The 16,935-nt window shown below is 42.0% G+C and overlaps 1 protein-coding gene across 1 annotated transcript in view; it reads right to left on the bottom strand.

Annotated features, from left to right (window-relative positions):
* Positions 1 to 16,935, bottom strand: part of LOC138648160 (very-long-chain enoyl-CoA reductase-like) — a 77,178-nt gene that overhangs the window by 26,070 nt on the left and 34,173 nt on the right. The window contains exons 3-7 of the mRNA XM_069737664.1: positions 16,161 to 16,212; positions 10,055 to 10,099; positions 9,473 to 9,576; positions 7,980 to 8,095; positions 7,799 to 7,904 (exon numbers count right to left, since the gene is read on the bottom strand). Of these exons, the coding sequence (XP_069593765.1) occupies positions 7,799 to 7,904; positions 7,980 to 8,095; positions 9,473 to 9,576; positions 10,055 to 10,099; positions 16,161 to 16,212 (423 nt within the window). The remainder of the gene's footprint in view (positions 1 to 7,798; positions 7,905 to 7,979; positions 8,096 to 9,472; positions 9,577 to 10,054; positions 10,100 to 16,160; positions 16,213 to 16,935) is intronic.

Genomic DNA, 16,935 nt, shown 5'->3' with positions numbered 1-16,935 from the left:
CATTAAGACATCATTGTCATCATGGCAACCATCTATGACATCATTGTCACCATGGCAACCGTGACATCATTGTCACCATGGCAACCATGATATTGTCATCATGTCAACCCACCATGACATCGTCGCCATGGCAACTCCCTGTGGCATTCCTGTTGTTATGGCAACACAGTGACATTATTGTTTCTATGGCAACCACTATGACATCGACACCATGGCAACCTTTATGACATCATCATCGCCTTGGCCGCCCACTAGGTCATCGTCACCATAGCAACACACTGACATCGTTGCCATGACTACCAACTATGACATCATCGTCACCATAGCAACCCATTATGGCATAATTGTTGCCATGGCAAACCATTTTGGCATCATTGTCACCAAGGTAACACTGACATAATCATCACCATGGCAACAAATTATGACATCATCGCCATGGCAACCCACTATGACAATCGTTGCTATGGCAACTCCCTGTGGCATTCCCGTCACTATGGAAACACAATGACATTGTCGCCATGGCAACTCACTATGGCATCATCAGCGCCATGGCAACCCACTATGGCATCATCGTCGACTTGGCAACCACTATGGCATCATTACAATCCACTATGACATCATAGTCACCATGGCAACATCTATGACATCATCGCCTTGGCAACCCACTATGACATCATCACCATGGCAACACACTGACATGTCGCCAGGACTACCCACTATGACATCATCGTCATCATGGCATAATCGTTGCCATGGCAATCCATTATGGCATCATTGCTGCCATGGCAACCCATTATGGCATCATTGCTGCCATGGCAACCCATTATGACAATCATCACCATTGCAACCAACTATGGCATCAACGTCGCCATGGCAACCCACTATGACATCAACACCATGGCAACCTTTATGACATCATCACCATGGCAACCTTTATGACTATGACATCATCATCATCGCCTTCACCACCCACTGACATCGTTGCCATGACTACCAATTATGACATCATGGTCACCATGGCAACCCATTATGGCATATTTGTTGCCGTGGCAAACCATTATGACATCATTGTCACCATGGAAAATTATGACATCATCATCGCCATGGCAACCTACTATGGCATCATCGTCACCATGGCAACCCATTATGACAATAACGTCGCCAAGGCAACCCACTATGACATCATCGTCGCCATGGCAATTCACTATGGCATAATCGCCATGGCAACCACTAACATGTTTGTCGCCATGGCAACTACAACTTCATCATCGCTATGGCAACACATTAGGTCATCATTGCCATAGCAACACATCTGTCACCACAGCAACTACTATGACAATCGTCACCATGGCAAATTATTATGACATCGTCACCATGGTAACACGCTATGACATCACTGTTGCCATGGCAACCCAGCATGACATCATAGCCGCCTTGGCAACTCACTGGCAGTCCCGTCACCATGGCAACACACTGACATCATAGTCATGACGACCATGATGTCAGAGTGGTTTGCCATGGAGACAATGCTGTCATAGTGTGTTGCCATGATGACATGAATGCCATGGTGGGTTGCCAAGGCGGCTGATGATTATGTCATAATGGGTTGCCAAGGCATCATTGTCGCCATGGCAACTTATGACATCTTAGCCATGGCAACCAACTATGACGTCATAGCTGCCATTGCAGCCATCATCATCACCATGGCAACCCACTATGACATCATAGCCGCCATGGCAACCATTATGACATCACCAACGCAACCCATTATGGCATCCACGTCGCTATGGCAACCCACTATGACATCATTGACTTGGCAACCCACTATGACATCATTGTCGCCATGGCAACACCGCAATAGCAACCACTGACATCATTGCCGCTATGGCAACCACTATGACATCATCGTCGCCATGGCAACTACTGACATCATTGTCACCATGGCAGCTTATGACATCGTCGCCATGGCAAACCACTATGACATCATTGTCACCATGGCAACCCACTATGGCATCATCATCACCAATGCAACACAATATGACCATCATCATGACAACCATTAAGACATCATCGTCATAATGGCAACCCATTATGGCATCATCATCGCCACGGCAACCATGGAATCGTCACCATGGCAACCCACTATGACATCATTGTTGCCACGGTAACCCACTATGACATAATGGTCACCATGGCAACCTATTATGACATCTTCGTTGCCACGGCAACTACTATGACATCATCATCACCATGGCAACTTATTACATCATCGCCATGACTACCCACTATGACATCATCATCACTATGGCAACACACTATGACATCATCACCATGGCAACCCATTAAGGCATCATCGCCATGGCAACCCATATATGACATCATAGCCGCCATGGCAGCTCACTGACATTCCCGTCGTCATGGCAACACACTGACATTGTTGCCATGGCAACCACTATGACATTGTCACCATGACAACCCATTATGACAATCATCAGCAACACAACCCATTATGGCATCATTGTCACCATGGCAACCACCATGATATAGTCATCGCCATGGCAAAGGACCAAAAGTAATTGGATAATTTTCTCAAAAGCTCTTTAGTGGGCTATTTCCTCATTAATGCACCATCTATCAGGCAGGTAAAAAGTCTGGAGCTGAATCCAGGTGTGGCATTTTCATTTGGAAGCTGTTATGAACCCATAACATGCGGTCAAAGGAATGGTCAATGGAAAAGAAACAGACCATTATTAGGCTAAAAAAAAGTCCATCAGATAGATAGCAGAAATGTTAAGAGTAGCCAAATCAACAGCTTGGTACATTCTGCAAAAAAAAAAAAAAAAGTGTGCTGAAAGACAACAGTAGTGGATGATCACCCTTAACCCCTTCATGACCAGGGGATTTTTCGTTTTTCCGTGTTCGTTTTTCGCTCCCCTCCTTCCCAGAGCCATAACTTTTTTATTTTTCCGTCAATTTGGCCATGTGAGGGCTTATTTTTTGCGGGACGAGTTGTACTTTTGAACGACATCATTGGTTTTAGCATGTCGTGTACTAGAAAACGGGAAAAAAATTCCAAGTGCGGTGAAATTGCAAAAAAAGTGCAATCCCACATTGTTTTTTTGTTTGGCTTTTTTGCTAGGTTCACTAAATGCTAAAAATGACCTGCCATTATGATTCTCCAGGTCATTACGAGTTCATAGACACCAAACATGACTAGGTTATTTTTTATCTAAGTGGTGAAAAAAAATTCCAAACTTTGCTAAAAAAAAAAAAAAAAAAAAAAATTGCGCCATTTTTCGATACTCGTAGCGTCTCCATTTTTCGTGATCTGGGGTCGGTTGAGGGCTTATTTTTTGCGTGCCGAGATGACGTTTTTAATGATAGCATTTCGGTGCAGATACGTTCTTTTGATCGCCCGTTATTGCATTTTAATGCAATGTCGCGGCGACCAAAAAAACGTAATTCTGGCGTTTCGAGTTTTTTTCCCGCTACGCTGTTTAGCGATCAGGTTAATACTTTTTTTTATTTGATAGATCGGGCAATTCTGAGCGCGGCGATACCAAATATGCGTAGATTTGATATTTTTTTTATTGATTTATTTTGATTGGGGCGAAAGGGGGGTGATTTAAACTTTTATGTTTTTTTTATTTTTTTCACATTTTTTTTAAACTTTTTTTTTTAACTTTTGCCATGCTTCAATAGCCTCCATGGGAGGCTAGAAGCAGGCACAGCACGATCGGCTCTGCTACATAGCAGCAATCTGCTGATCGCTGCTATGTAGCAGAATTGCACGTGTGCTGTGAGCGCCGACCACAGGATGGCGCTCACAGCGACGGGCAATCAGTAACCATAGAGGTCTCAAGGACCTCTATGGCTACAATGGAGACGCATCGCCGACCCCCGGACATGTGACGGGGGTCGGCGATGACGTCATTTCCGGCCGCCCGGCCGGAAGCGGTAGTTAAATGCCGCTGTCTGCGTTTGACAGCGGCATTTAACTAGTTAATAGGTGCGGGCAGATCGCGATTCTGCCCGCGCCTATTACGGGCACATGTCAGCTGTTCAAAACAGCTGACATGTCCCGGCTTTGGTGCGGGCTCACCGCGGAGCCCTGCATCAAAGCAGGGGAGCTGGCATCGGACGGTATAGTACGTCCGATGCCGGTAAGGGGTTTAAAAAAAAAAAACCTTCGCAACATCCAAAGTGAAGAACACTTTCCACAAAGTAGGGGTTTCATTATCCAAGTCTCCTATAGAGAGAAGACTTCATGAAAGCAAATACGGAAGGTTCACCACAAGGTGCAAACCACTAGTCAGCCTTAAAAATAGAAAGGCGAGATTAGGCTTTGCCAAAAAAACAGCTAAAGAAGCCAGCCCATTTCTGGAAAAGCATTCTTTACTCAGATGAAATGAATATCAACCTGTACTAGAATAGTGGGAAGAAGAATGTATGGCGATGGCTTGGAACAGCTCATGATCCAAAGCACACCACATCCTCTGTAAAACATGGTGGAGGCAATGCGTATAACTACATACTTTCAAGTAACGATTCACAATAAGCTGTCCTGTCTGTGCATGATGAGTAACACTATTTCCGGCCTCTATAGGTCTTGCATTCTTCATTTTCACGAGTTTTCCCCTCTGTAGACTAGATCTTTTAATTTGCAATTGCCTCTGAGCTGGTAGGTGGAAATGAGCCGATATGATGTCTCCTATTTGGAGCACAACACAAAGAGGGATTCCGGTTCTTCATGCCTTCGTTAGCACACAAACAAAAGTAGCATGAAGGAAATTAAACAGCAGTAATGAGCAGTATAGATGTGAATCCAACTCCAAGGTTGAGGTAGAAGATTCATTGCAACACTCAGCATAATCTGACTTTCCCTGCTTGTTTTCTCACTCTCATCCTTATTCTTCATTCCCTCTCCCTAAAGTATAGCAGGAGGTGTAGACTGACAGCTCACAGAGTTGGCAGCGCGTCTTTTCTAAGCACGATGGAGTTGAGCCCCGTTTCAGAGTGGATGACAAGTTTGGGAGGCAGGGAGGAATGGAAGAATAGGCTCAGAAGTGGAAAAAGTAGCACGTTTCTCCGACATAGTTCAATGTTTCTTTTATTTAACAGTGCCATTTATTTTTGCAAAGTTTGTGCAATGTACAGTTCCAATTTAAAGCACAAAAAGCTCTCACCCAATGAGTAAAAGTATGGGTTCCTTAGCTGCTCCTTGTCTGCATCTGATACAGTCATAGCCAAAAGTGTTGGCACCTTTGAAATTGTTCCAGAAATGAAGCATTTCTGCCAGAAAACTATTGCAATTACACATGTGTTATACACGTTTGTTTATTGCCTTTGGGTGTATTGGAACAACAACAAAAAATACAGAAAAAAAAAAAAGGCAAATTGGACATCAATTCACACAATACCCGCAAAATGAGCCAGACAAAATTGAGGGCACCTTTCCAAAATTGTGGGTAAACAACTTTATTGCAAGCAAGTGATGCTCATTCAAACCCACCCGTGGCAAGTAACAGATGTGCACAATATGAAAATCACACCAGAAACCAGATAAAAAGGGGAGAAGTTGACTCAATCTTTGCATTGTGTGTCTCAATAAGCATGGAGAACAGAAAGAACAGAAAGAGGAGAAGAGAACTGTTTGAGGACATGAGAACCAAAACGGTTGAAAAATATTAACAATCTCAAGGCTTCAGTTTCAAATTCATCTCCAGATATCTTGATGTTACTTTGTCCATAGTGTGCAACATAATAAAGAAGTTTACAGCTCATGGCACTGTAGCTAATCTCACTGGACGTGGATGGGAGAGAAAAAAAAAAAATGATGAAAGGTTGCAACACAGGATAGTTAGGATGGTGGATTAGCAGCCCCTATCAAGATCCAAAGACATTTCTGCTGTCCTGCAGGCTCAGGGTACAGTGTCAGCATGAACTATAAATTGATATTTGAGTGAAATTAAACACCATGGCAGGAGACCCAGGAGGACCCTACTGCTAACATATAGACATAAAAAAGCTAGAGTACAGTTTGCCAAAATGTACGTTGAGTAAGCCAAAATCCTTCTGGGAAAGCGTCATGTGGACAGATGAGACCAAGATAGAGGTTTTAGCTGAAGCACACCTTTCTTCTCTTTACTGAATGAGGCCTACAAAGAAAAGAACACTGTCTACAAATATGGTGGAGGTTCAAAGGTGTTTTGAGTTTGTTTTGCTGCCTCTGGCACTGGATGCCTTGACTGTGTGAAAGACATGAAATCTGAAGATTACCAATGCATTTTGGGTTGAAATGTAGTGCTCAGTGTCAGAAAGCTGGATTTGCGTCCTAGGTCATGAGTCTTCCAACAGGACAATGACCCTAAAAATGCTACAAGAAGCACCCAGAAATGGATGGAAACAAAGCGCTGAAGAATTCTCCCATTGAACACCTGTGGAGAAAGCTTAAAACTGCTGTTTGGAGTAGGCAACCTTCAAATATGAAAGATCTGGAGCAGTGTGAAAAGGAAGAGTGGTCAAAAATTCCAGTTGAGAGATATAAGAAGCTTGCTGGTGGTTATAGGAAGCGATGGATTGCAGTTATTTATTATAAAGGGTGTGCAGCCAAATATTGAGTTGAGGGTGCCAACAATTTTTTTCCAGCCCATTATTGAGGTTGTGCGAAATGTACAATTTGCCTTTTTTTCTCCTTTTTTGTGTTGTTCCAATACACATAAAAGGAAAAACTTGTGTACAACAAAATATATGTAACTGCAATAATTTTCTGGGAGAAATACTTCATTTTCTGGACCAATTTCAAGGGTGACAACACTTTCAGCCATGACTGAATATCTGCCGTTATGAAAGGGTTGTCATTTAATAGGCCATTCTATATACTGCATAGCATGCACTTAAAAGTAATAATTATAGAAGGATTTGTCCTGCTGGGACTTCCCTCTCTGAGCCAAAATAAAGTCATTCTGTAAGAAGGGCCGAGGTGATCCGCTGATCGCCCTCCCGTAAAGTCACAATCGGAGAGGATTGCCTCTGATGAGTTAACACCTCTTATATAACTATGCATAGAAACGCTCTTTCAAGGGAATCGGTCAACATGTTTTTGCTATGCCGACTAACAGCATGGCGTTTGGGCTGAAACCCTAATTTCAGTGATGTGTCACTGGCTGGTCTGCTTACTGTCATTTTGATACAATGCTGAGCCCTGTGTAACCCCAGCCACACCACTGATTGGCAGCTTTCTGTGTACACTATAGAAAGCTGCCAATCAGTGAGGGAAGTGTGGTTACATAGAGAAGTTGCCTAGGAGGCATGAGGCTCCTAGTCTTCTAGTGATAATTTCCTGCTGATAAAACACTGATTTTATTATTACAGCCCAGTAAGTGACACATTGCTGGAATCAGGCTCTCAGCAACTTTATCATGGTGTTCTAGGATTACATAACAAACCTGCTGATAGATTCCCTTTAAATGAATATTATCCGCTTGTCCCATATATATATAATTCCTCTAATTTGATTTAATGGTAATTTACATATCACATACAAATATTTTATCATTTTTACATATAATTTTAGTACAAAGACTAAAAAGGATAATCGTTCTGGCCCATTAGGCATATTCTTATGACACCCAAGTTTTGATACATTTTATTGCAGTAAAAGTACCAGATATTGATTTACCCCCCATAGATCACAGATATGAATACAGGAGGGTTTCCCAACCATTCTCTATATACAGATGTTGTACTTAGGTCTATACATATGAATGGATGCTACAAAAGCAGCCGTACGCCTTACCTTTACTATACTCTTCAGCGGCATTGTCCCATGGGAAAATCGATGAACAAATATTGTTTCTATCAATCTTTTGATATAGTGGAACGAATGACAGCAGCAAGCCAAGCTGGAGAAGAAAATGCCTGTCATCAGCAGGTTACAACATCAAGCAAAGGCAACGTTACTTCAATATGGAACTTACTGAACGACGGAGTGAGGACTTGATGTAAAAGCCTTGGCTAATCCGTAGAAAAAAGGCATCCGGAAATAGAACAAAAAATATACAAAAAGTGGCCCTGCATATTCTGTTAGAAAAACCTGCAAAAAAATAAAAACAAAACAGATACTGAATCAGCCGTGTATAGTTTTGTTTGTACGATATTCAGTTTGTCAATGTCACCTTTATATAAAGTTAATTAATGACATAGTGTCTGATTTTTTTATTTTAATTTAATTTGCCCTTGTGGGTGGATTTTAGGCTTTCCAGATGTTTTCACCTGATTCATCATTTGCAACATTTCGAATAGGAGCTACCGTACTTTTTTTTTTTTTTTTTTTTTAATGTGCTCCAGGTTCCCCCTGAAGTGATTTTCTGTACGCCCCAAAAAATTTTTGCGACTTTTTTTTTCTAAGCTAAAACCGATTCAAAATTCAAGTACTCCGTGCGCCATTTTGCAGAATTTGGCACAGAAAACGGCAATGAATACCACAAGACGAGAAAAGAAGATGATGAATCGGGACCATTGCGTAGTGTCAAAGCGCCATCCACATCAGAAATAGATTTAATAGCTGCAATCAGATGGACATTGATGTGGATGGTGATTTTGAGCCACTCTGTGTCAGGATGACCTGACTGACCAGCCGCGATTCTCCACCGGAGCTTCCCACTACAAACAGTTGACACTGTTAAAGGGAGTCTGTCACCCCAAAATTCGCCTATAAGCATAGGCCACCAGCATCAGGGGCTTATCTACAGCATTCTTTAATGCTGTAGATAAGCCCCCGATGTAACCTGAAAGATAAGAAAATCACATTATATTATACTCACCCAGGGGCTGTCCCGGTTCGGGTCCGATGGGTGTCACGGTCCGGTCCGGGGCCTCCCATCTTCTTACGATGACGTCCTCTTTGCTTTCTGCCACGGCTCCGGCGCAGGCGTACTTTGTCTGCCCTGTTGAGGGCAGAACAAAGTACTGCAGTGCGCAGGCGCCGGGAAAGGTCAGTGAGGCCCGGCGCCTGCGCACTGCAGTACTTTGGTCTGCCCTCAACAGGGCAAAGTACGCCTGCGCCAGAGGCGCGACAGGAAGCAAAGAGGACGTCATCGTATGAAGATAGGAGGTAAGCCCCTGATGCCGGTGGCCCCAGGTTATAGGCGAATTGTGGGGTGACAGATTCCCTTTAACATCTCAGCTTTACTCCATATTACAAACAAGTATCTAAAATTCATGACTGCATAATAGGACTGAATAGAAAGAAAGTGACTGCAGACACGTGAATGAGGCCGAACTACAATATTGGACATAATCTGTAGCAGCAAGGTGGCTCAGTGGTTAGCATTGTTACTTTTCAGCACTGGGGTCCTGGGTTCAAATCCCCCCAAGAATGACATCTGCAACGAGCTTTAAGGAAAATATTTTTTTTCTAAATTGGAAAACCCTTTTATTTTAACTATAGATGAATAATTTGAATGATTACCATAGTCCATCCAATTTGGGGACCTAAATCTCTAAAATATAAGGTAGCTGTGGTGCCAACTGGAAGCTCTCGCAGGACTTCTTCGTCTTTTAATGACCTTCCCTCTATATTGAAAACATGGAAATACTTGTAAATGTTCAGTACATAATGTTCAGACTTCAATCTCCTCCGGAGAAATCGGAGCCCTATGTAGATGATATTACAGTGTTAGATCGTTGCATATTTCTGATTATTTCTTATCTATGTTACACTAAACTATGGGTAAAGGGACTAGTGCGGATTTACATTGTAGTATAATAAAAGCTCCACAACGGATGGTAAAAACTTTAAAAATATATACGGTATATATAGCTCTGTAGTCTTATAGTTTTAATGGAAAAAAGTTAATCTATTCAATACAACACATTCTGCGTAATCCAGCTCAATGAACATTGTATAATCTAATGTGTATTCTTAATATTAATAATCAGATGAGGTTGAGTGCGAAGATGATGAGAAACATCATCTATACGAACATTATCAAAAGTAAAGCAAAACTTTGTTTAAAAGTTATTTACTCCTAAGGGAATCTCCCCTACATACTGGGGTCTAACCGTATTGATTGTCTTGCTGGATACCACTGAGGATCTGTAAGAGAAGAAATAAGCTTTAGAAAACAAAAAGTGAAAAACAAGAAATGGAAAAAGTCATATGTCAAGGTAATCTGTAGTCAAAATCTAAAAACTCACCTTTGCCACTTGGAAAATGGATTTCTAAAATCTCATTACTAGGTCCGAGCTACTTGTACAATTTCCCAATCAATATTGTGCCAAGTTTCTGTCTGTTTTTGTTTTTAGATTTATGATATATGGACTGTAATGGACAACCCCTTTAACAGTTCAGCTATAACCTACTTTCCTACAGTTTATTAGTTTAAAAACCCTTTCTAACTGGGCCAAGGGTGGTCGGAGACCAGTGCCCCTTCTCTGCCCTTTGTATTTTTTCTGGCAGATGGCATGACATGACCGCTTACAGTATTTTATATCGAACACATGGGGACAAGTCACTTTGATATAGAGAATAGAATTGAACGGCTGTTACTTATGTGCAGAAACTGTTCCGTGTTTGGCCGCATTACATATACCATTCCATTTTATTCAGAAACTAGAAAAAAAATTAATTAAAAACAGTGACATATGCACGGAGGCATTTCGGAAATCTCGCGTTTTTCATCCATTTTAGTAATGAGAAAAAAAGCAGAAAAAAAAAAAAAAGCACGCAAAAATGTGTGAATTTTACGCAGTTTTTCATGCCAACACATCAGTATTTTTGTGTTGAAAATCCAGAACATGCGCACATACCCCAAATGTAAGTTCCATTCTGCTGGAGAATTTCCTCACTGGATAAACCACAGCGGTTCTTACTGGGATAAAGGGCTTGTTTGCCACATATTTTAAGTTTTTGTATTCCACACAAATCCTCAGCAGAAAAATCCGCTATGTGTTCACCATAAGGAAACCTCTGATTATGCCAATCAGACTCATCTGGGATCTGATTTTCTCAGAGGTGGAGAGAAAAAAATATAAATTCTTCACCTTCTGTAATAGATCAGTCCCTGAAAAACAGATTACACTCAGATGTCATCCTAGGGTGGGCTGATTTTTTTTTTTTTTTTCACGGTCCCATAGACTTGAGTGGGCGAGGGTGATCTGAGGAGGCAAATCGTGCATGCTACCTACAGTTTTTTTTCCTCTGCGAGAAAAAAAAAAAATATCCATGTGCACGGCCTCAGAACAACATCGGTACATGGACAGCACTAAGGATGGTGTGCACGAGCCCTTACATGACCCGGTCTTCCGTCAGCAGATCCCAGTTTGCATCTTTGCTAGATTTGTAAATCAAAAATAAACTTTATAGAAATATTGGCAATTGGAAAGAGTATTTTTCAGGCTTGCCGATAATTGTGTTTGTACGGTTTGCTAGGCAGCAGCCTGAGTGTTTTTAACAGAGTTTTACGTTACAGGGAAAGTTTCCTATGGAAATTATTTCTTATCTCTATTACTAGGCAGAGGCCGAAACATATTTGGGCCATCGCTTAGCAACAGACAGTACAATACGCGGCGGGTACATCATTCTTTTCTGTCATTTGCTCTATTGTAGAAGAAATGATGGCCGGTAATGACGATCCTCTACATCTACGTACAACTGCAGAAAATCTTGTGTAAATTAAATGACACTGACACCTTTGGGGCAATGGATTTTTAGTCTAAAATACATGCATGTTTATAAAATACATTTTGTAATTGGGATTCATTATAAAATGTGCACTATATGGCTGTACACAAACTTTTTTTGTACTGTGCATGCTAGCTGTAGAACGAGTTAACTGATAATGTGCCAGTGAGCTCCTTCTGATAGGAGAATTTACAATTTTTATCTTTATTCCTCTGAGTTCCTCTTAGCCAATATGTGAAAACAAAGATCAGCTCAACTTTCACATATGTATAGAGCTAGTCCATAACATAAGACCTTAGGCTAGCTCATCAATGTGTGATCGGTAGGACCAAGACAACCGGCACATCTCCCGATCATCTGCTCCTGATGTCGGCTGCGGATAGAACTGCACAGTTCCAACATCGGAATAGTGGCCACAGCCGGGATCTGCCACCTATTGATCTGATGGTGGATGTGCAGTACCTGGCCATACTTTTTATGTTTAGTTTTTCCCTGTTTATTATTGTGCCTCTATTTTATACACGTTTCCCTGTTTCTTTTTAGATGTTCACCACTGTGGGTGGGTTTGGGGGTTACCAGATGTTTTCAGGCGATACATCAATTGTGATTTCATCAAAGTCATAACATTTTTGCACAGATGTTCTCCGGTGGAGTGATTTTATATAGGTCTTTAAAATTGCAAAATTTTAGAAGAACACAAACTAAAAAAAGATGCAAAAACAGGTAAAAAAACCAAACAAACAAAAAACCATTTTTTATTTTGCATTATCAAGAAAAACGTCCCTGAATGTAACGACAATGGTACTTCAACAATACACTAACACAAATAGACTTACTGATTAAGTAGTCACAAGAAGCAAACCATAGTATAAAAAAACACAAGTTTTTATTAAAGAACTTTAAAATACACACAACAAAAATTATGAAAAAACAAGAATGACCAATAGGAGGGGCTCTCGCAATGGTATCAATGGCTGACCATGTCAAAGGTGGCAAGTACAGTACAGACCTAAAGTTTGGACACACCTTTTCATTTAAAGATTTTTCTGTATTTTCATGACTATGAAAATTGTACATTCACACTGAAGGCATCAAAACTATGAATTAACACATGTGGAATTATATACTTAACAAAAAAGTGTGAAACAACTGAAAATGTCTTATATTCTAGGTTCTTCAAAGTAGCCACCTTTTGCTTTGATCACTGCTTTGCACACTCTTGGCATTCTCTTGATGAGCTTCAAGAGGTAGTCACCGGGAATGGTTTTCCAACAATCTTGAAGGAGTTCCCAGAGATGCTTAGCACTTGTTGGCCCTTTTGCCTTCACTCTGCGGTCCATCTCACCCCAAACCACCTTGATTGGGTTCAGGTCTGGTGAGTGTGGAGGCCAGGTCATCTGCCGTAGCACCCCATCACTCTCCTTCTTGGTCAAATAGCCCTTACACAGCCTGGAGGTGTGTTTGGGGTCATTATCCTGTGTAAAAATAAATGATGATCCAACTAAACGCAAACCGGATGGAATAGCATGCCGCTGCAAGATGCTGTGGTAGCCATGCTGGTTCACTATGCCTTCAATTTTGAATAAATCCCCAACAGCGTCACCAGCAAAGCACCCCCACATCATCACACCTCCTCCATGCTTCACTGTGGGAGCCAGGCATGTAGAGTCCATCCGTTCACCTTTTCTGCGTCGCACAAAGACACGGTGGTTGGAACCAAAGATCTCAAATTTGGACTCATCAGACCAAAGCACAGATTTCCACTGGTCTAATGTCCATTCCTTGTGTTCTTTAGCCCAAACAAGTCTCTTCTGCTTGTTGCCTGCCCTTAGCAGTGGTTTCCTAGCAGCTATTTTATCATGAAGGCCTGCTGCACAAAGTCTCCTCTTAACAGTTGTTGTAGAGATGTGTCTGCTGCTAGAACTCTGTGTGGCATTGACCTGGTCTATAATCTAAGCTGCTGATAACCTGAGATTTCAGAGGCTGGTGACTCGGATAAACTTATCCTCAGAAGCAGAGGTGACTCTTGGTCTTCCTTTCCTGGGGCGGTCCTCATGTGAGCCAGTTTCTTTGTAGCGCTTGATGGTTTTTCCACTGCACTTGGGGACACTTTCAAAATTTGCCCAATTTTTCGGACTGACTGACGGGCTAGCGGAACGCACCAAGTAATTAGAGAAAAGGAATAAGGTGCGTTCGCAGCCCGGGGTCCACCGTGCAGAGATGGAACCTGCTGCTAAGCAATGACGGACTATTGTGTGAAAGAAGCAAACCCTGTTGCGTCACAGAGCCGCGGTACCGCACGTAACAGAAATAATAATTAAGTAGCACGAGAGTGCCTGCGGTGCCGCACTGGCAGACACCACTAACTACCCAGACTTGGGTTTGGAAAGCGCGGTGATAGCGCACGGCGCCACACTTGCAGTCACAGTAATAGTTTGTGTACCAGTGTTGGTGACAAGTCGGGCGCTAGATTACAATCATCCTCCTTAAGTGAGCATTCAAACACAAGGGAGGGGATGATTAAAGAGCGACATTCACTCACAACACACACACGTAAACAAGTGTATACTAGCGCATGGCCGTGTGGCCATGCGAACCTTTTATAGCTGCAGCAAGTTCAGAACCTTCCTAGAGGACCAATAAGAACTGCTACAGTAACTGAGCAACTTCAGGACCTTCTTAGAGGACCAATAGGAGCTACTGCAGTACCTGAGCATGTGACCCCAGACCTCCACTGAGAGGTTTTCCTTTGGGCATTCTCAGAAGGTGAAAAGCAGGACTTAGTCCCAGATATGTCTGCTCGCTGCCGATCAGTACAGGTTACAATGGCAGAGCCTGGAAAGGCAGCAGTAACCCTGTGCACAGAATCAGACTGAGCGAGACGCTGGGACCGACGTCTCCGCTGAGCAGGTTCCACTGCGGCTGATGCAGAATGAGAGACCGCAGCAGACATGGTTCGAGATTCCCCCTGTGCAGCGGCGGGAACTCGACTACTAACACGGACCTTCAATTCTTAAAGTAATGATGGCCACTCTCTTTTCTTTACTTAGCTGCTTTTTTCTTGCCATAATACAAATTCTAATAGTCTATTCAGTAGGACTATCAGCTGTGTATCCACCAGACATCTGCTCAACACAACTGATGGTCCCAACCCCATTGATAAGGCAAGAAATCCCACTTATTAAACCTGACAGGGCACACCTGTGAAGTGAAAACCATTCCCGGAGACTGCCTCTTGAAGCACATCAAGAGAATGCCAAGAGTGTGGAAAGCAGTCATCAAAGCAAAAGGTGGCTACTTTGAAGAACCTAGAATATGAAGACATAACTTCAGTTGTTTCACACTTTTGGTAAGGATATAATTCCACATGTGTTAATTCATAGTTTTGATGCCTTCAGTGTGAATGTACAATTTTCATAGTTATGAAAATACAGAAAAAATCTTTAAATGAGAAGGTGTGTCCAACGTTTGGTCTGTACTGTATGCAGCTCTAATGTGTCAATTGAGTAATTCCCAATATATAGTGGATACTAATTCATACTAAAAATGGGTGGTATAATACCAATAAGCAATTACATAAAGACCTAGAGCTGAAAAACACACCAGCACAGACCGCTGTAATAAAATGTGGTGCACTCCCAGTATTTGAAACTTAACCATAAATTTGCATCCTATGGGAGATGCAGTGGAGGTAACATAAATTGCACCCAGAAAGATTGTCCACAGTGGTAATAATTAGTGATGAGCGAGTATACTCGTTGCTCGGGTTTTCCCGAGCATGCTCGGGTGGTCTCCGAGTATTTGTTAGTGCTCGGAGATTTAGTTTTCCTTGCAGCAGCTGCATGATTTGCGGCTGCAAGACAGCTTGAATACATGTGGGGATTCCCTAGCAACCAGGCAACCCCCACATGTACTCAGGCTGGCTAGCAGCTGTAAATCATGCAGCTGGGTCAACAAAAACTAAATCTCCGAGCACCAACAAATACTCGGAGACCACCCGAGCGTGCTTAGGAAAACCCTAGCAAAGAGTATACTCGCTCATCACTAGTAATAATGCAAGGTCTCCAAAGGATTACGTGAAATGACAGTTATAATATAATTCTATCACCTTCCAAACTGCTAAACAGCGACCAGTGCCCGTGTGAAAGCCACAACCGTCCCAGAGACCCTCCTCACCCCAACGTACGTTTCGCCCTGGCTTCAATAAAAACTTGTGTTTTTTATACTATGGTTCACTTCTTGTGACTACTTAATCAGTCAGTCTATTTGTGTTAGCATTTTTTATTTTGTGCAAAATTCATGTACCATTTTGAAGAATTTGGCACAAAATACCACAGGACAAAAAAAAAAAAAAAAAAAAAGCGACTTTAGACCAGATTTCCTCTTTTTTTTTCCTTCTACGCTACATAGATGTCTCATGTCACAAAAGGAAAAAAAAAACACATGTCATAAGAACGCATACCATAATACTTACAACATTTATGAAACATCAATTTGATGTCGTTAACTGTAACATTTGGTTCTACCTACGTGGGGAAAAAAAAAGGAGTTAGAAGTTACTAAAAATGTTAGAGGGGTACTCTGGGGAGATAAAAATCTATTTCACTCCACATTCCGTCTAAAACGATGAAGACTCATATCCCACTGCCTGTTCTTATATGTAACCTCATGTTATATAACTACTTCTCACAGTGTCCTCGTGTCACAGCACTGCTGCTGCTCCTGAGTGCTTCCCTACCTTCTGGGAGGTTACATTGTGGATCCGGGGGAGTGGCAATAGTCTTGTTGCTCATAAGTCATCCCCCTCCCCAAGGCTTAGCACAGTCTTTGAGCCGGTTTGATGTTCCTCCCCCTCGACTCTCATTTTGCACTGTCTGGACCTTCACAGCTTGGCTTATAAACAGCAAGACAATCCATGTCTTCTGGTTTTTGATATCATGTCCTAGAAGGGAGGCGGACACTCAGAAGCAGCAGCAGTGCTGTGACATGAGCTCACAGTGAGAAGTAGTGAAATCACATGAAGTAACAACTAAGTACAGACAGAGGGGTATGGGATTTTATAGTTTTAGACAGACTATACATTGAAATACATTTTCTCTCTCTGGAGAACCCCCTTAAGTTTAAAGGCGTTTCCCCATGAACAAAGTTCATTTTCAACACTAGAACTTAGAATAAAACTATGTTCCACAATTGGATGCGTTAAAATAAATTTAAAACACATCGAATTGTGGAACTTATTTTTATTCCAA

Source organism: Ranitomeya imitator, chromosome 8 (genome assembly GCF_032444005.1).
Source record: "Ranitomeya imitator isolate aRanImi1 chromosome 8, aRanImi1.pri, whole genome shotgun sequence".
Taxonomy (NCBI): domain Eukaryota; kingdom Metazoa; phylum Chordata; class Amphibia; order Anura; family Dendrobatidae; genus Ranitomeya; species Ranitomeya imitator.
This window is presented reverse-complemented; position numbering and strand designations above follow the sequence as displayed.